This window comes from Amphiprion ocellaris, chromosome 20 (genome assembly GCF_022539595.1).
Source record: "Amphiprion ocellaris isolate individual 3 ecotype Okinawa chromosome 20, ASM2253959v1, whole genome shotgun sequence".
NCBI lineage: Eukaryota > Metazoa > Chordata > Actinopteri > Pomacentridae > Amphiprion > Amphiprion ocellaris.
The window spans coordinates 29,013,481-29,040,928 of NC_072785.1; the positions used below are offsets into that span (position 1 = coordinate 29,013,481).

The 27,448-nt window shown below is 33.7% G+C and overlaps 2 protein-coding genes across 7 annotated transcripts in view; both read left to right on the top strand.

The window, feature by feature from the left end:
* The window catches only part of exoc3l4 (exocyst complex component 3-like 4), a 44,141-nt gene extending 37,264 nt beyond the window's left edge, over window positions 1-6,877 (top strand). For all 5 annotated transcript variants that reach the window (XM_055006009.1, XM_055006008.1, XM_055006010.1 and 2 more), the window contains one exon: window positions 3,600-6,877. In XM_055006009.1, the coding sequence (XP_054861984.1) occupies window positions 3,600-3,813 (214 nt within the window). In that variant the 3' untranslated portion in view covers window positions 3,814-6,877. The remainder of the gene's footprint in view (window positions 1-3,599) is intronic.
* A 2,278-nt stretch (window positions 6,878-9,155) lies between these two features.
* Window positions 9,156-27,367, top strand: tnfaip2b (tumor necrosis factor, alpha-induced protein 2b). Of its 2 annotated transcripts, none has more exons than XM_055006012.1 (13): window positions 9,156-10,228; window positions 11,422-13,038; window positions 14,625-14,890; window positions 16,046-16,691; window positions 17,821-17,932; window positions 18,920-19,042; window positions 19,982-20,076; window positions 21,010-21,102; window positions 21,189-21,315; window positions 22,702-22,821; window positions 22,919-23,074; window positions 24,664-24,785; window positions 26,943-27,367. In XM_055006012.1, the coding sequence occupies exons 3-13, from the start codon at window positions 14,671-14,673 to the stop codon at window positions 27,091-27,093; spliced, it is 1,965 nt and encodes a 654-aa protein (XP_054861987.1). In that variant the 5' UTR covers window positions 9,156-10,228; window positions 11,422-13,038; window positions 14,625-14,670; the 3' UTR covers window positions 27,094-27,367. The 2 variants fall into 2 exon arrangements, with proteins under 2 accessions (XP_054861987.1, XP_054861988.1); XM_055006013.1 differs by lacking the exon at window positions 11,422-13,038 and having other exon boundaries at window positions 10,037-10,044; window positions 10,133-10,228.
* The last annotated feature ends 81 nt before the right edge of the window (window positions 27,368-27,448 follow it).

Consider the following 27,448-nt stretch of genomic DNA (forward strand, 5'->3'; position numbering starts at 1 on the left):
TGCCATTTTTGCCTTTTTAACTCTGTTAAAACCTGCCAAAAATTTATTTCACAGGCGTTTGAATTTTTTTTTCAATTTTTTTAAGTGTTAATTTTTAAATATAAAAATAAAGGATTCTTTTTTAAAACTGTTTTTTCATTATTTTTTTTTTACTTTTTAAAAACCAGGCAAGAATTTATTTCATAGGTGTTTGATTTTATTTTTATTTTTTTATTTTTTATTTTTATTATTTATTTATTTATTTTTTTATTTTTATTTATTTATTTATTTCATGTTCTTTTTTTGAAAGAAAAATCAAGTTTTTTATTGTTTTTTTTACATTTTTTTCTTACTGTTTTAAAACATAGCAAAAATTGATTTCACAAATGTTTGTTTTTTCAGATTTAGGCTATTTTTTAAATTTTCATTCTCTTTTTTGAAATAAAAATCAAAGATTTTTTTTTTTTTTTTTACTGTCCTAATTCTGAGTTATTTGCTATTTTTTAAAATAAAAATCAAGGATTAAAAATGGTTTAAAAATAGCTTTGTTATAGATATTTTTCTTCTAGTTTTGCTAAAATAATTAAAATAACAGAAAAGGGATATTAACATACATGTAAAAACAAATTTTCTTTAACCTTTTCTAACCCTTTTATATAATTTATACAATTTTTTGAAATGTGGTTAAATCAGCATGGACAGAAAAACACACCTTACAGAAAAAATAATCCACTGAGACATGTTTGATTTATTACATTTACAGTATTTGATTAATTTAATGTATTTATTCATACAGAAACTCATTCTGTTTTTAATGTCATGTACTGAGCTGATCTCTAAGTTCAATCAGTTTAACTTTTAGTCTTAAGTCTTGTGACTTCTTAAATACCTGTGATCCATTAAAAACGTTTAAAATGTCCTGTTTTAACGTCACACTTTCACTTTTTGCTGCACATCCTCCTTTTTGTAGCCACAAAAAAATACCAGTGTGAAGAAAATCACTATTTTTGAAAACAATTCTGCTTTTTGTTTCACTATTATGGCAAAAAAAAATTCCCAAAACAGCCAATCCTGCTTTTTTAGGTTTGTCTGTTTGATGCGTTCAGATTTATGTGGAAAAAGGATTTTTAGTAATGCTGTGTAGAGTGGAAGGCTGAGCAGCAGTTTTTGATCTGTTTTCAGGTTTTAAGGAATTTATGCCTGAGAGTGACAATTAGAGCTCTGTAATTACAGCACAACATGCAGTAGCAAACAACAAGAAAACAACAGCAAAAGCTGGATTCTGATGGCTGAGTTGTGATATAAGTCATCTGTTTGTGTCATGAGGTTCTTCTGTTCTTGTTTTAATCAACATTTCAGTGTTTTATAACCCCAAAACCATCTTATGTAACGTCTTCCCATCCGTTTCGTGAGCTGAAACAAACATCTCGGCTCGTTGTTGCAACATTTCTCAGCGTGTAATCATGTCAAATCCAAACAGCATTTGTTTTTAACTCAAGCATTTAACGACATAATCAGATACGTGACCTTCTGAGCTTTATTTCACGTTAGATCGGTGAGAAGAGCTGCATCACGCCCGGAAACACCGGTTAATAAGGTTTTAGTTTAGAAAAAAGAGAGAAAGCTGCTGCCTCCTCCCTCTGCATGAGCAACACAAACCCTGAACAGATGTTTTCAGTCGAGTCGAGGAGATTTCAGGCAGAAAGAATCCAGCTGAGGAGGGATGAAGGTTAGAAAAACCAACATGTCAGAGAGTCTGGAGGTTAAACAAATGAGACGTGGTGTTTTAAATCTTATTAAAATGTTTAGTTTGGAGGCTAAATCCTGGTGAAACGTTAAAACAAACCGGCTCTGAGGTTCAAATGGAAACACCTGATTGGTTGAGAGCAGCGCAGGTGTTTTTATTTCATGTCACCTGTTCAGACTTTTTACCACAATGTCGATTTAGAGTTTTACTCAATTATGCAGGAAATGTTTAGTCAACACCTAATAAACACTGTAAAATAAATATGTGCAGATGTGTATGTTTACAGGTGTGTGTGTGTATATATATATATATATATATATATATATATATATATATATATATATGCACACATATACATTTATGTGTGTATATATTTATATATACATATTTTTATATATATATTTCTATAGTTGTTTACATGTACAAATTGGAATTGTTTTTTATTTAGAATTTTTTGTTTGTTTGTTTGTTTTTGTATTTATCAGTCCGATGGTGAGCTTGTTGCATCGGAATTTCAGTCATAATGTGCACCAGCTAGTGTATGTTCTAGTTGACAATAAAGTGGCTATTCTATTCTATTCTATTCTATTCTATTCTATTCTATTCTATTCTATTCTATTCTATTCTATTCTATTCTATTCTATTTGTAATTTTTTAAAAAACATTTTACTGTTATTGTTATAACAATTATAAAATTATGCTATTTCACTGTAAATCCTAAATTTATATTTCATTATTTTACAGATATTAGATTTTAATTTTTTTACCAGTTCTACATTTTTTTACCTTCTAAAAAACAAGTTTTTTTCAAGTTTTTTTAGTCTTTATTCATCTAAGTATTTATTTATTTTACAGATTTTTGCCATTTTTTCAAAATAAAAGTTAAGGTTTGAAAACGATTAAAATACAGACTAGTAGTACAATTACAGAAAGTGTTTCTCAGGTTGTTCTGTGCAGAAACAAAGACTTTTCCTCCCGTGATTAATTCAGACACTGTGGTCAGATTAACAATCATTCGTGACCTTTAAGACTCATCAGATTCCTGAACTCTGGGACGACGTTTTGTAACTGGGAATTTGTCATCAGAGATTTTCCCTCAATCTCTGTGATTCAGGCTGGATTAATGTTTGTGTTTCTGCAGGATGATGAGTGATGAGGTAATAACCTGAAACATACTTTCCAAACTTTACTCTGTAACTTTTAAATAAGCTCTAGAAAGAAGATAAATGTCCATATGTTGGAGGAAACACTCATTGTTTAAGGACATTTTGCACAAAGTTAAGATCACTAGATATAATCCTATAGTTAACACTAGTCCTGGTTAATGTGGAGCTACAGCCAGCAGCAGTTAGCTTAGCTTAGCATAAACACTTTAAACAAGGGGAAGGAACTTGACCGAGTTAGAGTTAGAGTTAAAGGTTTATTCCACCCAAAATACTACTTTCTAGTGAACAAGTTATGGTTTTAAAGATGCAAAATACTACTTCCTGTCCAGGTACTTATAGTGTTAAACTTGTTCTATCCAAATACTACTTTCAAACTCACAAGTTATAGTTTTAAAGGGTTTTTTCACCAATATAGGACCTTGTAATGAAGAAGTTGTGGTTTAAAGGTTGTTTTCACACAAAATTCTACTTTCTCTCCAAGTAGAGATTTAAATGTTTATTCCAACTCATAAACATACATAGATTTTTGCTCAAGTCTGTGAGCTAGAAAACTTTGATGCCCTTTAGAGTAAACAAGTGGTCGCCATGGTATTTGACCCCAAAAATGGTAATAAAATGTCAACATTGATGCTGTTTAGATGTGAATAAACTAAACATAAAGAGTGAAATAACTGAGTTTTTTGGTATTTTCTCTCATCCGCCTGCAGCAAGAAGCACCTGGTTGCCGTTCTGTACTTCAGAGGTTTGATGAGAGGCCGAGAACACCAGCAGATCCTGCAGAAACTCTCAGCGCTGAAGAAGGAGCCGAACACCAGCGGCAGCGACAGAAACCAGGTTTTATTCGGAGACATGCAGGTGACGGTGAACACTGACTGTTTCTCCAACCTGCCGTTCTCCTGCTTCAGCTTCTGGGACAACTGACCATGCTGTTATCTGAAACGCTGCTCTAAAGCTCAGCTGGTGGATTATTTCTAAAAACCTCCTAGTGTCTGATCTCTGGCTGTTTAAAATCAACAGGCGTGAGTCTGGAAGATCGGTCTGGTGATGTTCTGTGTTGCAAAACCAACTTATCTCAGTTCAGGGACAAGAATCTGCATGTAAGTTCCTCCTCTGCAGCTCAAAGCTTCACTGTTGCTCAATAAAAGCACCAGAAACACAGCAGTGAGTCACAAAGCCACAAGTCTGTGCTGCAGACGCTCACTAAAGCCGCAAACATTCATCCACAGCTGAAGACGGATGATTTCCTCCTGTTTTAAATAATAAAATGATACATTTGTGAGCTGCTACAAGACTGTAAAACAAGAACAAGTACTTTAGGATGCTGCTGTCGACTCTCCTGTGATGGAAAAACACATTTTGTAAATATAAATGTAGAAACTTTAAGGGCGAATTCGCTGCAACCAAAAAGTCAAATCCAACATTAGCGTGAGCGCTATTTAGCCTCCCAGCTAACGTTACCGACAAGTTCTGCTAGCGTTCCAAAGAAAACCTTTTAATCTAATGTTTAAAGAATGTTTTAAGGTTGTTTCTCATCTTAATTAATGTTCCTTTGGCGTTAAAAGAGTCAACAAAGGTAGAACGTTCAATCTGCGATGTTCTGGGGGTGTTTAGGGAACAAGTTATAAAATATTCTTCTATAAAACACTCTTTTTTTAAAAAGAATTGTAATTTTTTTCTTTTTAACGATTTAAATATGGTCCAGAAAAACCGAACTGTTGATGCTTTGTTTTTTTTTTTACTCAATAACTATAATTTTAAAAAACAGGTAATCACTGTTATTTACCTTTTCTTTATCCTTATTACACATAAATTTTATTTCAAATTAGGTCATATATCTGTAAAATAATACTTTTTTCCTAATTTAAATAATTAAAATAATTACAAGTTATTTTAAAAAAATGTAACAAATATCAGCAAATTCTGTCAAATAATATTTTAAGTGGTTTAATATAAATTAAAATTGTCTAAAGTTATGGTCAGATGTTGTAAAAGAGCCAATTACTGTTTGTAAAAAATACATATTTACTTTAGATATTAAAATATATCATTTGTCTTTCAAATTACACTATCTGTCAAATATTAATATTTTTCTCATTTAAGAACAGCAAAAACTATAATTTAACAGTCAAACCTTGTAAAAGAGAGAATTAGCATTTGTTAATATACCCATTTTTTTATATTAACATGTAAATTTGTACTTTCTTGTGTGATTTTACTAAATATTTATTTGTAATTTGACTAAACAGACAATAGTGTCTTTAAAGGGAACATTCTGGGAACTAAAAAAAGAGACACTCCAACAGAAAACATCACTAGAACTTTGCAAAACTTCCGCAGAACATTTTTATAACAGAAAAATTGCAGCCAGACTCCATATTTGTAGTTTTCTGGATGCAATTTTCCCACTATTTTTGACAATTAGCGCTAATGTTAAGCTAATTAGCCTCAGCGGTGCAAATGTGAAGTTTTCCTCTGAGAATTTAGGATCACTGTGGTTCTTTAAATATTCTTGCATCTTTTATTGGCAAACAAATGTGAAAAAACAATAAAACAGATGCAACTCTTTAAATAAGACTAAACTAAAGTGATTATCTTCTATTAAAGCCATCAAAAAAATAACTTTTGGTTCTTCTAGTGTCATTAGATTAAAAAATCCCTCATTTCAATTGAAGTAAATTGAGATAATCTATTAAAAATATCCAGCATGGCTTCTTATTTTCAGACTTTTCATCATTAAATGTTAAATAAAAGATTTGTTATTGTGCAAAACGTACAAAGTAGAAATAATTCAGGAGTTTTTGTGATATTTTGTCAAGAATAAATGAACAAAAATGTGCAAAAAGTCAACAGGTGAAGCAGCAGCAGCATTGCTTCTTATTTACAGACTTTTCAGCCCAAAATGATGAATTAAGGATTTAGCAGCAAAACGGCACTTTAATGGAGTTTTCTTATTACACAAAATGAAAACAATTCAAATTTTCTGAGATTTTTTTCAGGAATAAGTGAACAAAAACATGCAAACAGCTTTGTGTTTTGGGAGTTTTTTTGTGCAAACTATCAGATTTCAGGTGAAGTTTGTGTATAAAAGTGATGCAGTCATTATTTAGAGATTATCAGAGGAGGTTTGCATTAACTTTTCACCTTTATTTGACATTTATCGGGTTGTTGTTGGAGGTTTAGCTGCAGGAGATCCTGAAAAACGCAGATTTTAGCTTCTAAAACTGCAGAAATTAATGTGAGCTTCAAGGACAAAGAAATCTGAGCAGGTTTTAGTGGAAAAAAATGAATATACGGGTTAAAAATAGACATTTAAATGCAAACTATATCATAGTGTGTAGAATAAATGAGTGAAAAAGGACCCAAATACCTGATTTCTTAGACTGACTTGAGGCCAACAGACTCCTTCATCTTTCATGTGTTTTAAATTACGAAACTTTAATTAAAATGTGACGCAGTTTGTCAAATATTTCCAGCTTTGTGAGGATTTACTTTCTGGGAAGGAAAACTTTCCTGTTTCAGTGGGGGAGAGGAAGATTGTGCAACTTCGACAAAGCAGATTAAAAAAAAGAGAATTTAATTGAATCCAGTTGTTTTGGAGGTGATGAAATAAACTGTTCTCAGTTTAAAGTCTGATAAAAAACTAGAACTCCTCCACGACTCTGTTCTGTGCTGCTCAAGCCAAAAATATTGTGTAAATATGTGAACTTATTATCTCTGCAATTCTTTTGTAAAAATTGTGATTCATTTATTGTGTTTGTGAAATCAGCTGCAGGAAAATCTGCAAAACCAGCTCGAAATGTGATTTTCTTTGCACATTTATGTTTTATTTAATCATAAAGTTCTTTTTTCTTTGTTTGGGATCAAACTCAGGTTGTTTTCAACTTTTTCTCACTTGTAAGGCAAATTATTTAAACTGTTCTTATGGATTTGAACATTTTCAAACATAGAATAGAGCGTAAATGTGAATAAAGCTATTTTAAAACTATTTAATCTTTTATTTTTCATGAAATACCTTAATGTTAGGGTGGCACAGAGGCAAATTTTAAATATATAAACTGACAAATGTTTTTATACAAGATATTCATGCAATTAGTTTCTTTTTTTCTCAAACTCTACTTGTTTTTTGTCCAATTTTAGTGGAAAGAATGGTCTAAAATGGCTCAGCAATCTAAAATGGCAACATTGGTCAACAAGGACTCAAAATTTGTACAAAATGAGCATAATTATTTTTTACTAAAAAGAAAAACGTGCAAATCATGCTGGTTTTCCTCCTTGTTTACACTGTTCTTCTCTCAGCCGTGCAAGTCCTTGTGAGTAAACAAAACTAATAACAAAAATGCCCAAAATTATCCAAATCTCATCAAAAAATAATTAAAACTAATCTAAAATGACTAAAACTGAACTAAAAATTCCTAAAATGTGTCTGAAATTATGTGAAATCTGTCCAAAATGACTAAAACTGGTGCAAAATGCATAAAAAGTTGTCCAGAGTCACCCAATAATGAGTCCATAATGTGCAAATAGAAGAAAGAAGGTGCAACAATAGCATGTCCTTGTCTGCACTGTTCTGCTTCTTCTTTCACACATCATCGCAAATACACAAAACGAGACTCAAAATGTGTCTGAAATTACATAAATCTTCTCAACAGTTAACCAAAAATAGTCCAAAATGACTAAAACTTTTCTAAAATTCTTAAAATTTGTCTAAATTATATCTGAAATCAGGTGAAATCCGTCCGTGATTATTTTTAAAAAACGTTTTTTAAATACTTAGTAAACATAATTTTTATTTCAAGTTACGTCAAATATCTGAAAAATAACTATATGTTTTCCTTATTTCAATATGGTAAAAACAGTAGAATTATTCATTTTACAGTCAGTATAATTTAACAAAACAGGTAAACTTTGTTATTTACCTTTTTTTGTGCTTAGTAAACACAAGTTTGATTTCAAATTAGGTAAAATATCTGTAAAATAACAACATTTTAAAGTTAAAAAAGGTAGAATTTTACAGTCATACATGTAAATGAACATTTTGTTATATTAGTACATTAGTAGTTGTTTTTGGCATGTTTTTTATAGGATTAATATATAAATTCAAATTTTATTTCCATGATTTACAAGTTATCTGTAATTTACAAAACAGGGAAAATCTGTCTAAAAAAAAGGTAAATTATTGAAAAAAATGCTCTTAAGAAAAGCATTTTTTGTTGTTTTTACAGCATATATCAGCTTTGAAAACTAGATTTACATGGTTTCTTGCAAAAAAAGAAACAATAAAACATTAAAAAGACGATATAACTTTAATTATTGACATGAAAACATAATTTTAGCGGTGTTTAAATCAGAATACGACTCAATATCTCCTCCCTGTTGAAAAAAATTTCAGGTTTTCGCTTTAGTTTGGATGATTTTCATGTAGAGGAGGATGTTAAACACAACAAAACCTCCCAGCTGTAACTGAAAACCTCTCATTTCCTCTAAACGCTGCTTTTTTCCTCATTCAGATGTGTTTCCTGTGAGTCTGTTTTCACATCGTCTGCTTTCTTTCACTTCAGATTTAAACCACAGAGTTTCTTAGTTACACTTTCTGATTTGTTTTACAAAAGACTCTTATGGACCAACGCAGCGCTTGTGACATTATGGAAACATTAAAACACACAAAAAACTTCCTCTTCTGAGATAAAAGAGACAAAACAAACTGCTATAGAGCAAAAAAACTGACAGATATTTAAAAAATGCATTTAATAAAAGTTTAAATCAAGACATAAATGTGATCATGAGACATTTAAACGTGGTTAATGCTGTAATCATGAATAGAATGGAGTAGAAAAGGTTAGATTTTGAATTAGATTTGATTAAAGTCCAATATTTATATTGATGGTTGATTGATTTTCATTTGAGCACTTCAAGGACCTTTGAACGTCTGCGTTTCCATGACAACTGGAGATTTAATGATAAACTTAACACTGGAAAACTATAAATACATTTAAAAAATTTCTTTCTTACTGTAATTTTTCAACATTTTATTATTATTTTGCAAACAACAGATAATAACATAGAGAATAAATATTAATTTACAGGTTTAGCATTTGAAAAAGGCAAAAAATATACATAAAGTCAGAATCAAAAATCTGTATTTTCTTAATTTTTATAAATAATTTACTTTTTTAAGGCATTTAAAAGTAAAATCACACAATTTTACTGTTTATGAATCAGCAAAAAGAAAAAAAAACTTTATTTTGTGGATACTTGGCATTTTTGGAATATAAATTCATTATGTACATTTTACACTGTTATTTTACAGTTTGTTCTTGTAAATTTACAGATAATAATTAGTCAAATCACAGAGAAAAACAGAAATCTATACGTTGACTTAAGGAAAATATGTATAATCTAACAGAACTGGGAATATCTGCAAATTGTTCAAGAAATTACTGTTCTAAATTGCTTTTAAAACCTGTGTTAGCTGTAATCTCTGAATTTAACCATCCAGAAATAAAAACTATAGGTATAAACTACATCATTTTGACTAATTATACTATAAATTTTAAAATAATTAAATTGTCTCACTGATTTTAATGTTATTTTTTTAACAATTAATGGTTGTTTTATGTAGTTTTCCTTTAAACAGAAAAAAACAGACTCAGGTCGACTAAGTGGTTATTTATGAAGCTGTGTGACACACGGCTGTCGTTAAAAATAAAAAATAAAAAGTCCTTGTGGTCAAAGCAGAGAAAACTAATTAAAATCTGACCTGGCTGCTGCAGACGTCTGTGTTTTTAGAAGATGTGAAACCGTCTTTGACGCGTCTCATCTGCAGAATGTGAACTCAGTTGATAAAGTGAAGTGAAAGTAAAAGTGTAATCGATGAGGCCTTCGGTTTATTTTTAGTGATTGGAAGCAGAGTGGAGGCAGTTGTTAGTCAGAATTATTAAACATTCTACAACAAAAATCAATAGAAAGTCAAAATTCTGACTGAGAATTGAGAGAAAAATGTGCATTTATGAAAAAAAGTTGATCATTTGATCAGAATAAGTGATGAAAACGTGTTTTGTGGTTGGAAAAGATTGAACGGTGAGATATATCAGGGTGTAAACTAAATACTGCCTTTGTTTTTTTGAACATCAGGTGCAGAGGAAACGTGCAAAGGTGCATGAATGGAAAGCAGGTTTCTCACAGCCCGACTCTAACCAACATCCTGGCTTCAGACTTTATTTGCATCTTCTCTTCGTTTTAGTTCAGTCGAGCTGCTGCACAGACAGAAACAAACTGAGCTGAGCCATGAGTTCGATGCTTCGCAGCTGCTTCCCCTGCAGATCCCGCAGAATCAGAGGTAAGAAAAGCTGTTTTCAACACAAAAACCTGCAGCTGGATGGATGGAAAATGTCTGTCGTGACCACAGAGGTGATGCTAAACATGTCTGATGAACCAAACCCATGAAAAAAAACACATTTTGGAATCATAAACGCAGTAAAATCTACTATTTCAGTGGCTTTTTAATGCATTTTGGTCTGAAATCTATCTGATTATTATCCACAAAAGCTGCAAATCAACACAAAAGCATACAAAAAAGTTTTCCTTTAATGAGCATTTGACACCAGTTTCTGTTGGATATTGAATCAATTTAACCATTTATATGATTAAAAGATGTCAGAAAATATTAATTTACACATGCACTAATTTCAGCACCAGCTAAAATGCAGTACATGGATGTACAGATGAATTATGATGCCGCTAAAATGCACAGATTTTAAAAAGCTTTCGCTTAATATAGGCACCACATAAAAGGTTAAAAATGTAAGCATGCGGCAAAATGTTCCTTTTTTGACTATTTGAGGCACATTTATGTAATATATTGATTACATTTAACCATTTATATGATTAAATGATGTCTGAAAATACTCATTTATTTTGCAAAAAGCACAAAGCATGCACTAGTTTTAATATCGGCACTATTATGTATCTGAGCTGTGATCATGCTGGAATACAAACAACTTTTTAAAAAGTTTAATTTAAACAGGCGGCGTCACCATGTATGGAAATTATAAAAGTTAATACACGAAAGTTTTTAGAAATTAATAGCAATATTATAAAATGTGGTAAAATGATTTATGTGACATATTGATTAAATTTAATCGTTAAAGTTTGGTTAAAGTTTGGTTTAAGTTTGCTTAAAATTTGGTTAAAGTTTGAATAAAGTTTGGATAAAGTTGGATAAAGTTTGAAAGAAAAATTTTCTTGCAAAAATAACAGCAAATGTCTGTGAAAAAATGTTATTTTGGTGATTTAATTACAGCAAGAAATAAACAGTAAAAAAATTGTGTATTTTTTTTCTTAAAATCAACAGTTTTTCATGTGGACATTATTCACAGTTTTGGGTTATTTTTTCATGTGTGAAATATGTAAATTAATACTCTGTCCAATGATTTAACTCATTACTCTGCAAAGAAACCTGTCAGAGTTATGTGATGATCAGAGTACGTCTGTCTGTCTGTCTGTCTGTCTGTCTGTCTGTCTGTCTGTTAGCAACATTACTCAAAACTGACTAAAGGATTTGGATGAAATTTTCAGAGAAGGTCAGAAATGACACAAGGACCAAATGATTAGATTCTGGCAGTGATGCAGCTTATAGTCTGGATCCATGGATTTATTAAAGATTTCTGTACCATTGCCAGATAGTTGCACTGCGTCACTGTAACCATGACAACAAGTGAACACTACATTAGCTGCCTGCTGATGATCACATGATTGTGATCCTACTACAAATCCACCACTGAGGACTTATCAGGACTTATCTGTTGGAAATGACACAAGGAACAATTGATTAAATTGTGGGGGTGTTTCTGAGTCCCATTAATTCCAGCTACATATTTAGGTCACGTGATTCGGTATCCGTACATAACATAAACATGCATAACACACATCTGTGCTCAGCGCAAGCTCATTTTGTTTGTGGGTACATCTACATTAAATGGGAACATTCTATAGTGCCGTGATTTCTGCCACAAATATTTTCTTGTTTTCTTAATATTCTTTCACTTTTATTGCCCACTAAAGTCCAGATCTGAAAGCTTCATTATTGTTTTCCAGACTCTGTTTCAGGTTAATCTGTGGCTCCCTTCTAGCTTAGCTGTTAGCTGCTAGCGTAGCCTTGGCTGCTGCAAGAGAAGCTAACTTCCTGGTTTGTGGCTTATGTTTCTTGTTTAGTTTTTGCTCCTTGAGACACATTTCTGAAACAAGAGTGATGAAAGACAGATAGAGGAGGCTGAGTACTGAAGCCCTCTGAGTGCTTTTCTAGTTAATATACACCACCGTTCAAAAGTTTGAGGTCACCCAGACAGTTCTCACACTTTTATCCATGTGCAACTGCACAAGGGTTTTCTAATCATCAATTAGCCTTTCAGCACCATTAGCTAACACAATGTAGCATTAGAACACAGGAGTGATGGTTGCTGGAAATGTTCCTCTGTACCTCTATGGAGATATTCCATTAAAAATCAGCTGTTTCCAGCTAGAATAGTCATTTAGCACATTAATAATGTCTACACTGGATTTATCATTCATTTTATGTCATCTTCATTGGGAAAAAAAAGGAGATTTGTAAGTGACCCCAAACTTTTGAACAGTAGTTTATGTAATTTAACAAAACAGGGAAAGATCACTAAAGTAAGTGTTGAAAACAATGCAGTTAGAAATGGTTAGAAAGTGTAATTTTTGAGCAGTGCTGGTAGTGTTCCTCCCCATCGTGTTGTTCACCTGTTGGTGGCGCTAGACTGACTCTGAGGGGAATCCAGCATTTACTAAATGTTTGTCCAGAGTTTCCTAAGAATCCATGACGGCGCTGAGAAAACGTTCAGTGTCAACTGAAGAGAAGAGCAGCCGGATCTAAAAACAGAACAGAGTGTGTGTGTGTGTGTGTGTGTGTGTGTGTGTGTGTGTGTGTGTGTGTGTGTGTGTGTGTGTGTGTGTGTGTGTGTGTGTGTGTGTGTGTGTGTGTGTGTGTGTGTGTGTGTGTGCGTGCGTGTGCGTGTGTGTGTGTGTTTTATGTTCTTGGAGCAGGAGGAGCTTGTCGTCCTTCTCGTCTTTAAAGCTCCCTCCAGCTCTGAGCAGCTTCAGTTCCAAACAGCAGCGACTGAGATCAGGGTGAGTAACAAACATCTGCTGTCCAGATGTTTATCTGCCATCTGGACGGGTCGATAGGAGCTTAATTCTGAGGAAAACTACCGTCTTCACTTTACAGTAAATGTTAAATTAGCTTTTACCTTTAGTTGTGGAGTTAATTCCACGTTCTTACTGAGTCCAGAATGGGTTTTTTTGATCATTTCTGAGGCTTTTATCACAGGAAATGTGCATATATTCTTATTTTTCTTACTAGTTTTTTCCATATTTGATGTTTTTGTGCACTTTTACTTGCATGAAATGCACTATTTGTGCTCAGCTTTGGCTAACTGATTGTGGTGAAGGTGACTTTGATGATTTTCATGAACAACTGTTGGACGTCAGACGGTTAAATTGCTCGTTTGCATCATTTTGTTGTGATTTAATGTAATTTAATATATTTATTATTTTAAAAATAGCATGTTTTTAAAGAGTTTTCAGCTGTATGTGTTTGAACTGTTGACTTCTATTTTACAGACTTTCTTTGTAGTGTTAGATAACATATCAGTGCTGTTACTAATTATTTAGTTTACATGTTAACCAGAAGAAAACAGGCTCAAAGTGCGAATAACACCCACATCAGAAATCTGTATTTTGTTCTTTTACAACATTTAACCATAAAATTATAATATTATTGCTCCATATAAATCTGCTATAAAGTAATATTTTACAGATATTTGCTGTTATTTTAAAGAAACTATATCTATAATAAGGATTAGATAATTGTAAAATAAATAAATAAATGAATAAATAAATAAATATAAATATTATTTTACAGATTTTGAATTACAGAAATTACTCATAAAAATAAGGGTGAAATCATATTAATTTATATATTGAATGTTCAATTTCTACATCTTTAGAAATTACACTGTGTGACCATAAAATTACTGAATTAATGAATTTAAATCAGCTAAACTTGTTATTTTTTGCATATATTTGCTGTAATTTAAAAGAAATTCAAAAATTATTTGAAAAAATCAACCATTATTTTACAGATTTTCCTGTTTTGTTAAATTGCAGAAAATTTGAATTTATATGTTGAAATTATTGTTTTACAATATTTAAATCAGCTAAACTTATGGAAAAAAATATTAATTTACATTGTTGTTGGGGTTTTTTTGCATTTATTTGCTATTATTTTCACCAGTTTGACAGTTTTTCACATGACAGTATTCTGCCTTTTTCCTCTTTTTTCTCTTCTAGTGCCACATTTTTGCAGATTTTTAAAAATTTTTATTTTATTTTTTGCAGGGCATGCTTTCCAGCTTTAATTTTAGAGTTACATCCAATTTACTGCTTTGTATCAACCATCAAGTTGCAAACATTACTCTGAAGGGTTCAGTCGACAAAATAATAATGTTGCTTTAACATAATGTTTTGTGTAATTTAAACTCAAATTTCTGCGTTACGTGATTCAAAACTAAATCAAGTTGAGATAACTTCATGAAATAGGCTGAGTAACTTAATTTTTCTTCACCTTGAGGTCAGGATTTCATGCTAACATTGGATTATCATATTCTCATTTGTGTTTTTTTTTTAATTAAATTACGTTTTTTCCCTCCACACAGCTTTGACAGAGCCTTTCTCAGAGTGTTGGGCTCGTTTTCCGCCCGGATGAGGATGCGGATGCGAAGTCGGTCAAACTCGTCGGATGCCGGCGGCACCAGTCCGAACCTACTTCAAGATCAGAGCAGCAGATCTGCAGGTCAAGGATGGCTGAAAGGAAAATTCCCGAAGCTGTTTAGAAGCCAGGCAGGCCCAACAGGAACGGCTGGAGTCGGTGGTTCTGCTATTACTGATGGACAACAGATACATGAAGAGGAGCCTCCAGTCGGTGAGAAACATCTAAAACATCCAAGAACTGACCTAAGAATCCACTTCACAGTCAGAAACAAGAAGAAAGAGTAACATTTTAGAGACAGAAAATACAAATAAATGCTGCTTAGTGTCATTTGCTGTCAGTTTGGTGAACATTATAGTTTTATTTTCACTTATACAGTGTAGAAAATAGAATTTCTAGAAGAATTATTGCAGGAATAAAGCTTTAGAGTCACTACACCCAACAACAATTACAGTAACTCCACTATGCTATACAAAAGAAATAGCCTGGTTTATAAATATACTACTTTTTTCTTTTTCTGCAGTATATAGATTGCAATATATATGTAAAAAAGGGAATGTTGACCAAAATATTTAAATAATTCCATTTAAAAGGAACTAATCAGACCAATATTATAGAGTATGAATCAATATGATGAGAAATAACTGAAAACTAGCCTCAAATTTCAATGCACAAAAATACCTGATGAAAAAACTTCTTTTTTTTATCTTGGAAGAAATTTGACATATCAAGATTTAAATTTCATAAATATCTTCACAAATATCCAAATTATCATGAGAAATAACAGTGAAAACCAGCCTCAAATTTCACTGTGCAACATAAACATGCTGAAAATGTGAAATTGTGAAGGTGTTTGTTTTCCAGGCGGCACATCCAGGAAGTAGCATTGATAGCAAAGTTAACTGCTAGCTGCAGCTTTAAATATAATCTGAATTTAAAATTTTAGTTTAAAAGCTTCATCCAGTTTGTTTTCCAGGAGATAGTAAAGCTAACTGTTAGCTGCAGCTCTGAATATAATCTACATTTCTACTAGTAAGTTCTAAAGCTCCTTCCTGTTTGTTTTCCAGGCGGTACATCCAGGGAGTAGCATTGATAGCAAAGCTAACTGTTAGCTGCAGCTCTAAATATGATCTAGATTTCTGCTAGTCAATTTGTTTTCAAGGCGATACATCCAGGGAGTAGCATTGATAGCAACGCTAGCTGTTTGCTGCAGCTCTAGATATACCCTACATTTCTTCTAATAAAAGCTTCCTGTTTTTTCCAGGCGATACATCTAGGAAGCAGCATTGATATTGAAGCTAACCATTAGCTGTACCTCTAAATATACCCTACATTTCTTCTACTAAAAGCTCCCTGTTTGTTTTTCAGTGATCCCCACGTTTGAGCAGAACCTAGAGGATCGTAATCTGCGTGAAGCCGTCCAGCTGCTGATAGAACAAGAGCAGCGTCTGTTCGGGGAGATAAGGGAGTCTGTGGCTCTTAAATGTCACGAGGAGGAAGTGAAGAAACTGGCCACAGACCGAGAAGCCCTGGAGGAGCTGGTGTTCCAGACTCTGGAGAAGAGTTTGGAGATCGATGGTGACAACATGGCGGCGGCCCTCAGGTCTGCTGTGGAGGCCGTCCAGCTGGAGGAGCAGCAGGACCAGCTGTGGAGGCAGAACCAGAGGACGTCTCCGTCCTGGAGGCCCAGCGGCTGGAGGAAACGCCACGACTCGACGCTGCGCCGGCTTGTTGAGAGGCGACTGGACAACGAGGAGGACCAGAAGACTCCCAACAACCAGCAGTCGACCCTGCAGGCCGACGTCCAGGGCATGGGCCGGCAGCTGAAGGAGGACCTGCTGCTGGTGGTGAAGGTCCTGAAGAGCTGCTACCCTCCAGACATGGACATCTGCAACCTCTACGCCAGGATGTTCCACCAGAGCTTCAGCGCCAGGCTCAAGAAGATCGCCGACTACGTTCTGGAAGATAAGGATGGTACCTTGTTGCTGCTCTGGGTCAACAAGTACTACCCAGGGTGAGTGAAGTAGTACCTCATGTTTCTGGGTTTGATGGCGTATTTTAGATGTAGCAGGACCCAAACATGGAGAAGTGCCTCAACAGTTACAATCAAGCACTATTTACATCTTTAAAACCATTTTGAAACGAGTCATTTTACTCTTTGTAGTGTGTTTTGATGCTTTAAGTGGCACTTTCGTCATTGCTTATGGCCTCCAGAGGATAAATCTTGATGTTTTCATTGGGTCTACGTGTACAGAAGAATTAAAAATAGAGTTTTTATTTGAAGGGTTTGGAAGCAGAGTGGTGCAAATTAAACTTTGAACTCAGTTGTAATCTACATTTCTGGTCCTAAGTTTGTTTTAAAGGCGATAGATCCAGAAGTAGCATTGATATTGAAGCTCAAGAGACAAAGTGCCTCAACAGTTCCAATCAAACACTATTTATATCTTTAATACCATTCTGAAACGAGTCATTTTACTTTGTCTAGTATGTTTTGATGCTTTAAGTGGCATTTTTGTCGATGCTTATGGTGTCCAGAAGATAAATATTGATGTTTTCGTTGTGTCTACACGTACGGAAGAATCAAAGATACAGTTTTTAGTTGAAGGGTTTGGAAGCAGAGTGGTCTACACTGCTTTCTGCAGTTTTTGAGAAAAATGGGTTCAAAGTTTTGTGTTTTCAAGAACGTCAAGAACATTCGAAGCACCAGAACAGTGGCTTTGAATGTTCTTGACGTTTTATGACTAAAACTCAGGCCCTTTAGTCTTCATTATTTTACTGTTAAATCTGTGGAATTAATAAGGAAGCAACTTTTTAACTTTAACTGTTGAGGCTGATTCTGGGAAATAAAAGCATCTCACCCTGATATTGTGTAATAAAGTGTTGAAATCTTCTTTAATAGAGGAATAAATCCTGCAGCTCCTCAGCAGATATTTCCCTTTGAGCTGTTTCTCTGCAGACACACCCTGATCTGTGAAAGCAGTTTAATGCAACAAGTCGCTGCTTGTTTGAGTAAAATAATATGAGATAAAAACAAACCTTCTGGAGCAACGCTGCAGATTAATGTTGGACATGAATGTGCAAAGTTAATTTCAGAGCTGACGTGTGTTTAGGTGTGAATAAAGTTTATGTTTGTTGTGCTGAAGGATCCTGCAGAAACCAGAGTTGGTGAATGAGATCGATGCTGAAGCTCTGGGAAAACTGCTGCCTGAACATCTACTGGAACCTCTGGAGGAGCAGTTTCTGAGCAACCAGCAGGTGAGTTAGCTGCAGTTAAAATAATTCAATTAATTATATTTAACTGTAATTTTACACATTTTCCCTGTTTTGTTAAATTGTAGATAATGTCTGGTAAAATTACAGAAAAAGTCCAAATTTACATGTCGATCATTATAAAACTGGCCAAAACTTTAAATAATAATTAAATAATAATTTTTTACATTTAAAAAATACATTTTTTATCAACATTTGGCTGTAACATTACACTATTTTTACTGTATTTTAATGAGAAGTAAAAGGAAAAAATGTGCATTAAGAAAAACCATAAAACCGTTAAAAAACGGCCAAAACCTAAATAACGTCCACATCAAAAGTTTGTATTTTTGCAGATATTGAGTTCTTTAACTAAATTCAACCAGCTCCAGATCTATTTTACAGATATTTACCATCATTTTCACATTTAAGAAAATATATATTTACAGTTTTTAAACATATCATTGTTTCTTAATGCATTTTCATTTTTTTCTGGAGTCTTTTTAAACGTACACTGAGCAGCCACAACATTAAAACCACTGACAGCTGACATCAGTTTCACCGATGATCTCGTTACGATTCATGAGGCAGCAGGTGAAGCGTCGGTTCTTCAAGGTTCCAGGTGTGTCGTTTACCTGGAGAATTAACGGCAGCAGCAAGGCTCTGCTGGGAAACCTTGAGTCCTGCATTCATGTGGATATTAGCTGAACGTTCACCTGAAAACACGAAGCATTCAAGGCGTCGACTCAGACTCCAGATTCTCCAGATTTCTGTTGGATGCTGTGGAAAAACACGTCTGATCCATGGATTCCTGGACTTAAAGAAGCTGCTGCTAACATCCTGGTGTTTGGATCTATGGATTTTCTCAGCATGATGTTGTTTTAACAGCAGCAACATCCTCAATATGTTGTGTTTTAGTGCTTGTTCTGAGTCTAAAGTGTTTCCAAAGTGCTGCTTCAGAGTTTTATTTCATGTTTTTTTTCTGTCGTCCAGAGTGAACTGAAGACCAACCTCGACAACATCCTGAAGGAAGAGAAGGAAAAGTGGACGAATGGAGACGAACCGAGCAGAGAGGACAACTGCTACGTCAGCCCTGTGGCCTACGACGTCATCGTGGTACGGCATCAATAATCAATAATCATCAGAATTAATCGATTTAATGTGAAATAATATGGAAGGGGTCAACTTCAGCTCAGCTTCAGCAGCTTCCAAACAGCAGAAAGACAAATTTTAAAGATAATTTGTTGGTATTTACAATTAAGATGCAAAATTTAAAGCAGAAAACCATCTTGGATTCTTTTCTTAGTGTTAGAGCATCTGAGAAAATCTCCAAATGGTCAAATTTCGAGCTTTTTTGTACAATTAAATGTACATTGTTGATGCAGTAAAATGCAGTTTTGATCATGTTGCAAAAATGAATGTATTTGTTTCATATTGTTGTATATCAAAGAAGACAATACGTCACTTAGTAAAGTTATAAAGCCATGAATGGTTTAAAAAATATAAAACAGAAGCTGAATTTCTGTCTAATTTAATGGAGAATTAAATGACATTGCAGTAAAAACAAGAAAACAAGTTTGAAAAATCACAGAATTAACAGGAAAAATTTATTTTTTTCCCAATATCGTGCATTATTATCATAAAAGACTTCTCTGGTGATTAATTTTAACCACTGATGCTGACAAACGAAGGTGAAAAATGTACAATAATAGTTTGTTACAGTAAAATCTTGAACAAAACGTGCAGAGAAATGTTCATAGCTGTGCTCTGCTCGACCATTTAAACTGGGAGGTTTCAGCCTGTTCACACATTAACTGGAAAAGAAACAAACTTTGAGGAAAATATTAACCAACCAGGAAGAAAAAGGCTTTAATCAGGGAAAGTCTTTGATTTATTTACAGAAGCGCTCATGTTGCAGGTTAAAAAGGTGACATAAAGTCTCCGGGTTTCACTTCTTTGCATGAGTTTGATTGTGGCTGGATGTAAAACAGTCAGAAAAGTGCTTTTCGTTTGTTGATTTACAGTCACTAATTTGTGTTTTCTGTGTGTTTTCAGCTCCTCAATGGGAGGGTGACGTCAGCTCAGATGATCGTTGGAGACCAGCAGAAAGCTCAGAGCATCACGGTCCAACTGACAGACTTCATGAAACAGTAACGGCATTAAAAACTAATTTTAAAACATCAGGTTTAGGTTTTTAAATAAGCAAAACCTTAAGCTTGGAATAATAAAAAATATCTCCATCTGCAACATTTTACAACGAACAACGAAGGCACGTCAAAAAAAACTACTAATTAACAAGTGCTTCATATCATGATGCTGCCACCACCGTGCTTCACATCATGATGCCACCACCATGCTTCACATTATGATGCTGTCACCATGCTTCACATCATGATGCTGCCACCACCATGCTTCACAACATGATGCTGCCACCACCGTGTTTCACATCATGATGCTGCCACCACCATGTTTCACATCATGATGCTGCCACCACCATGCTTCACATCATGATGCTGCCACCACCGTGCTTCACATCATGATGCTGCCACCACCGTGCTTCACATCATGATGCTGCCACCACCGTGCTTCACATCATGATGCTGCCACCACCGTGTTTCACATCATGATGCTGCCACCACCATGCTTCACAACATGATGCTGCCACCACCATGCTTCACATCATGATGCTGCCACCTCCATGCTTCACATCATGATGCTGCCACCACCATGCTTCATATCATGATGCTGCCACCACCATGCTTCACATCATGATGCTGCCACCACCGTGCTTCACATCATGATGCTGCCACCACCATGCTTCACATCATGATGCTGCCACTACCATGCTGTATCTCTACTACTAACATTTTATGATGAGAGTTATGCAAATCACAGCAGTTTAATAATAGAATCGTACTTTTTTAAGGCCAAATGAAAAATCAGCAGGTTTTTTCTAGTATGAAATGATCGGAATGAAAAATCTGTTTTGTTGCCAAATAGGTTCAACATATGAGGAATCATGTTTTGGTGCTTAACAGTAAAAGCTGATTTTATTGTTCTGTTTTTTATTCCACCTCCTGCAGGTACAAAACGTTTCAGGAAGACGTCATCAAGCAGAACAGAGCGAACAGCAAATCTTTGATCAAAGCAACTCTCGACTGCATCCAACAGTTCAGGTTCGTCTCTCGTCTGATGAAACAGAGGATAAATCTTAATAAATCCTTTGTTGTGAGTTAATGCACGTTGTGTTTTGTGTCTGCAGCGACGTCCTGGTTAAAAAAAAACTTCCGCTCGCTGAAAACGTTCGAGAAAGCTGCCTGTGTGTCCTGACTGACATGAGACAATCTGCTCACGCTTATTTATTAAACCCCATACACAAAGTCCTCAAGGTGAGTTCATGGTTTTTAATGATTTAGAGCATTTTCACTGCAGTATGAAGTCCTGCACCGCTGTGGAAACAGTGGAATCACAACTAGAAGGAGAAAGAACTCAGAAATGTTGTCTGTGCCCTTTGATAAAGTTTTAAAGCCAAAATTAAGAGACAAACAAAAGTTTAATTTCTTTATGAATTCAAATGATTCACAAATTAAAAATGACTAAATTAAAGAGAAATACTTCTTTTTCTCTTCCGAATCACTCAAATGTTGTTCAGTTTTCTTAAATTTGCATTCATTTTAAGTACGGTAGAAACTAGAAGTAAAAGCAATTTAAGCCCCTGAACCCTGAACAGTCTGTCATGCAGCATATTACAGTTAAAATGCAATAAATTCAAGATTTTATTTTCCATTTGTGCATAAACAGACAGTCTAGTCTCTCTTGGAGTAGAGTAAAAAAACAAAATCAAAAATTAAAATGAACAGCAATCAAAATAGGAACTACAAAAAGATACATATAAGATGCAAAAATATGCTTTGTTTTTGCCATCAATCTCACTGTCGCAAGAAAAAAAACTGTTGTCGAACCTTGTTTTGTATGTAATGACACTGTCCACTCTACTGTGTCTGAGACATAACAAATACATTTTTTTAGATTATTTCTTCTACAAATATTGAAAAAACCTGGAAACAACATGTACGATATGTAAACACTGCCTGCAGTTCAGCCGAGAAGTTCCTGAATTTTTATCAGATGACTGTTGGTCGCAGCTGAGTCACTAAAGACTTCACAGTTGCACCAAATTATGTCAAATTTTTAGTTTTTAACAGAATGTTCTTAATACAAATGGATTATTTTTGCCAAATTTTAAAACAAAGCGCGTAGAATAAAGTGATGATGAAAAATCACGAATCAAAGCTTCGATTTGGAGGATTTTCTCCATTGATCGGTACGTAACGGATAGCTGGCTCAAGGACTGTAACTGAAAAACTGACAATTTGTTCTGTTTTTGTTGTTTTTGCTTCTAAAAAATGGTGCAATTTTGTCAATTTAGCAAGAAAAAACAACTTAGCTCTCAAAAATGCTGACAAGTTTTGGGCCTCAGAGGGTTAAAAGTAATTTTTCTTGCTACAAATAATTCTCATAAGAGCCTATAAATACTTTTAAAAAGTATAAAATTCTGATGTATTTTCTTCCTTTTTGTCTTAAAAATACATTAATGATCGATTCTGGACACACTGAAGTTACGTTAGACTAAATTCCACAAACGCTCCAAATGTATATCCTTCTGCTGCTGAAAATAGTCCCCAAATAAAAGCACTGTTTCCTCCTGTTTGCAGCTAAAATAATAATGAATTATGTGATGAAATAGAACACCTTTTTGTGTGGTCCTCCCTCAGCCCCACTATCAGAAACTGGGAACCAGCGACTGGCTGAAGAAGAACCCGTTTGAGAAGCTGATGATCAGCGTCAAGAAAGAACTTGAGGATCTTCAGGGTTCGTCTCCATCGTGTCACCAGGTAAAGAAAACACAAAAACACACCTGTTCATTTTCTTTTCTAAACGTGTGCGGCTTTAATTGTGATAAATACTGACGTGGTTGTTGATTGCCTCCAGGAGCTGATGGGTCGGCTTCACCAGGAGGTGACGGAGCAATACGTGAGGAGGCTGCTGAAGGGAGACGTGAAGCTGAAGGACAGGGAGAAGCAGCAGAACGCCTATCAGACCATTACAGACAACGCAGAGAGTTTACACAAACTGTTCAGCAGCATGGTGAGTTCAGGGTCCCTGGAGCTCAACCTGCAGCCAAATAAATCCAGTAATAAAGCAGGAAATAGACTTTAACCCTCCTGTCGTCCTGCGAGTCAAATTGACCCGTTTTAAAGTTTGAAAATGTGTTTTTAAAAAAATCACAGTCAAAACTTCCACATTTTCAAAATTTTTGGGGGAAAAAAAAGTGGGGAAAAAAGGAAATGTTTTTTTAAAAAGTTTCTTTAAGAACATTCAGAAAAAAAATCAACCAAAATCCAGCGAAAATCGCTGGATTTTGGTTGATTTTTTTTCTGAATGTTCTTAAAAAAATATTAGAAGTTTTACTGATAAATATGTAATCATTTTAGATATTTTTAGGATTTTTTGGGGGGTTATTTTAATTCATTTTTTGAAAATATTTACAATTGTAATTTTTTAATTTTAAAAATTTTTATTTCTTGCCAAATTTGGGAATTTTTTTAAATAAAATTTTAAGGGAAACTTTTATGGAATTTTTGGAATTTTCTTCCTGGAGATTTTGCAAATTTTTTATAAATTTGGGGAATTTTTTTGCTGAATTTTGGGATTTTTTTCAGAGAAAAGAATAATATTTTTTGCTGCCCTTAAATGAAGACAAAAGGAGGGTTAACGTTGATGGAAACCTGCTAGAAGCTGCAGCACAAACAAACCTGGAAAACCCCATAAAAAACATTAAATATGTAATTTAATGAGTGAATTAATATTCGTACTATGGAACAGTTGCATTGACTCTAAGTCAAGTCACACTTTTGCATTATCTATAACTAAATAAGCACAAAAAACACTTCAGTAAATAGAATAAAGTCATTTTTTTTCCATAAATCACACATTTTTCATGAGGTTTTCCATCATTTTGGTACCAATATTTCCAGTTTCCAGACAATCACCCCTAAAGATCAATGAAAATATCTCAATTACCCACAATTTTTCTGCAAAAACACAATTTAATCATATAGGATGTTATTTATTAATCTTAATATTAAAAATCCACAAGTTTTCTTGCATTAAATGATCAGAATCAGAAGAAAAATCCGTTTTATTGCCAAATAGGTTCATCATATGAGGAATTTAATGTGATGTTTTGGTGAATAAAAGTTAAAAACTTAAATTTAGAACTTTTTTTTAAAGGCTAAAAGAGATTTTTAAAAAGTTAGCAAGTGGTACAAGTGCTTCACATCATGATGCTGCCACCACCATGCTTCATGCAGCAAGTGTTACAAGAAAAACAATAAAAAAACAAACTCAATAATAATGCCAATAGTACAATAATATAAATGTTTTTGAACACTGTATATGTTTTGCATTGTAGATTTTCATCATTTTCGCACATTAAATATTGCAAATATTTTTATTAGCTCCCTCTAATTGAGTTTTATTACTTCCATGAGAGTTTTTTGTGCCAGAAATGTTTCATATTGAGCATTAAATGCGGTTCTTGATGCATAAAGTATCTGTTTATCTAGAAATGCATCAGTTAAGTGTGAAATCCGGTCCAGACTCATATGAAATCCTGCCTGAAACTCGGGGTTATTGTTGTAGGAAACTCTGACGTCTCTGTTTGGTCTACTCAGGGATCACAGGAGGACTGGTTAAAGGAAATCCTGATCAAGATCGCAGAAGTTCTGAAGCTCCAAGACGTCCCGGCCATTCAGATGCAGATCGTTTCGCTGGGCTCGGCGTATCCTGACCTCAGGTAACCTTCAGTCTGGATTAAAATACGCAGTATCTGGTTATTTAAGTCTGTTTAATCAAGTGAAACTGACCCAATAAGGACGGAACAGCAGCAGTTTACACGACATTACAGGAAGAATAAACAAACCCAGATTTCAGAGGCAGGAAGTGAACTGAGCCAAACATCTCCAATGAGTTCAGATGTTTCCTGGCAGCAGGATGAGCTGCATGATGGGAATAATGATGAACGAATAGCAGCTTTGTATTATCTGGAAAAAGTCATGTGTTGTGAAACAAATGCACTGAAACAATAAGCAGTAAATGAAACTGGCAACTTGGCTTATTTTAGCATAAAGGCCAGAAACAGTTTACCAAAATACCAGCACATCTAAAGCTCAATAATTAAAATATAAATAGCAAGTGTTTCACATCATAATGTTGCCACCACCGTGCTTCATATTGATGCTGCCACCACCATGCTTCCTGTCAATAATAATAATAATAATAAGCATGTTACCTGCCTAAAAACGGAAAAATACAACTGTATGCTGTGTGCACACTCTCAAAAATTGAAATTTTTAGAAGTTTTTAAGAAATTTCTTAAACAATTTACTGTGATTTTACAAATTTTCCCCATAAAACTAGTAAAATCAGACAGAAAAAAATGTCAATTTACATTTTAACTGTCAAAAAAGGCTAAAATCAATAATGTAAATAATTTCCACATAAAAAAATCTGTTTTTTATAAATGGTAGTTCATTCTACAATATTTGATGCCAAAATTACAAACAGCTGTACAAGAATTTAAATTTGCAAAAGAATGATATATATATATATTTTTAACAGATATTTGCTATTATTTGAAAAAAAAATAAATGTATATTAGGGAATGAAAAATGGTTTTGTTAAATTACAGATTATATCTACTAAAAACATGGGGAAAAATATAGAAATTCATATGTTTCTGTGAAGTAAATAAATAAAAAGACCACTTTTTTTTTTTACTAAATTCACATCAGCAAAAATAGCAAATTATTTTACAGATATTTGCCGACATTTGAAAAAAATATAGAAGGAAACTAAAAATAATTATTTGCCATATTTTCTCTGTTTTGTTTAATTATAGATTATATGTCGTTAAATCACAGGAAAATAAATATTAATTTACATTTTGACTGTTAAAAAGCAAAATAAACAGGCCAAAAATGTACATAATGGTGTCAAAAAATTATATTTTTTACAAATAGTAATTAGTTTTTTTATAGAATTTGACTGTAAAATTTCACTTTTTTTAACTGTTCTTAAATTTGCAGAATTATAACTGTTAAATTGCCATTATTTGAAAAGAAATGTATGTTAAGGAAATAAAAATAGAAATTATTTGCCAGATTTTCACATTTTTTTAAATTATAGATAATATTTACCAAAATTAAAGAAAAAATCTGTTAAAAATGTCATTATAGTACAAGTATTTGCTGTTATTTCACCTTTTTGATTGTTTTTAAATGCTACTGTATTCCACTATTTTTGCCATATGTTGTTTCTGTGTGGCGTGAATTGTTTACTGTTTTATTCATGATTTTTTTTTATGATTATAAACCAAAGACAGCAGTTCAATCAGATCATTTTATCGGTCCTTATAGTTTTCCAAATTTCCTACTTTTAAACTAAAGTGCTGCTGTGTTCGTTGAGAACAAGCCAATCAGAGCTTTCTAGGCAGGGAGGCAAAATAAGTGCTAAATAAACAGTTATACAGTTTGTTTTCAAAGAGCCCATATGATATATTTTTTCATATTTCTTTTCCATTTCATCAGTGTGTTATTTTGCTGTTTCTGTGCATATAAAAAGCCTCTAAAGTTTCCCACAGAACTCTGCTCCTTACCTGCCTGAAATTCCTCGTTTAAAGTCCAGATTTTTTTCCCGTTACTTGTCGACATTGTAATGTAACACATTTAAAGAACACAGTTTAGTTTAAACAAAGCCTCAAAACTACACCCACACTCATATTTTTCCACTTTTAAACAGATTATTTCTGCTATTTATGCCCAACATCCCGACATTATCCATCAAATGCAAAAACCTTCACTTGATAATCGCATGAAAGAGTCTCTACATTTGTTATAATGAATAATAAACCTGACATAGTTTTGTTTTTAAACTTTCTTCTTTTCACCCACAGTGAAAAACACGTCTCGGCTCTGCTCAAACTCAAGACAAATCTCTCCAAAACCGACAGGAAAAACGTCAAAGAGACTCTGGTGGACACTCTGAAAGAAACCAGCGCCGACTACGACACTCGGCCGTTTTTCTGCAGAATCGAGATCAAATAATGGACTTTTCTCAGTTTGCTGTGGGTTGTTTTGGTTACTGTATTAATATGTGAGCTGCTGTCATCATAGTGCTGGCAGATATGGTGCTTCTCACTGCTAAAGAAATCACATTGGAGTGAGAGTTGTTTGATAGTGTGTATAATTTTTTAACATCAAATCAGTGTTATAGTTTATTGTTTTTATTCATTATAGGAAGACACATTTTTCACACGTCTTCTGGTGTACAGAAAATAATGTAAACTAAATTTCTAAATAAAATTTGAAATGGAGCTGATTCTTGTGTGATTTGACAGTGATTTCTGAAACATCTTAAACCATATTTTATATCATGATACTGCCACCACCATGCTTTACA

What these genes read in the sequence shown, in the direction of transcription:
- tnfaip2b (XM_055006012.1), top strand. Translation starts at nt 14,671, where the DNA reads ATGAGGATGCGGATGCGAAGTCGGTCAAACTCGTCGGATGCCGGCGGC. An exon ending in GACTGCATCCAACAGTTCAG is followed by an intron (nt 21,103 to 21,188) that starts GTTCGTCTCTCG and finishes TTGTGTCTGCAG; the next exon opens with CGACGTCCTGGTTAAAAAAA. An exon ending in ACAAACTGTTCAGCAGCATG is followed by an intron (nt 23,075 to 24,663) that starts GTGAGTTCAGGG and finishes TGGTCTACTCAG; the next exon opens with GGATCACAGGAGGACTGGTT.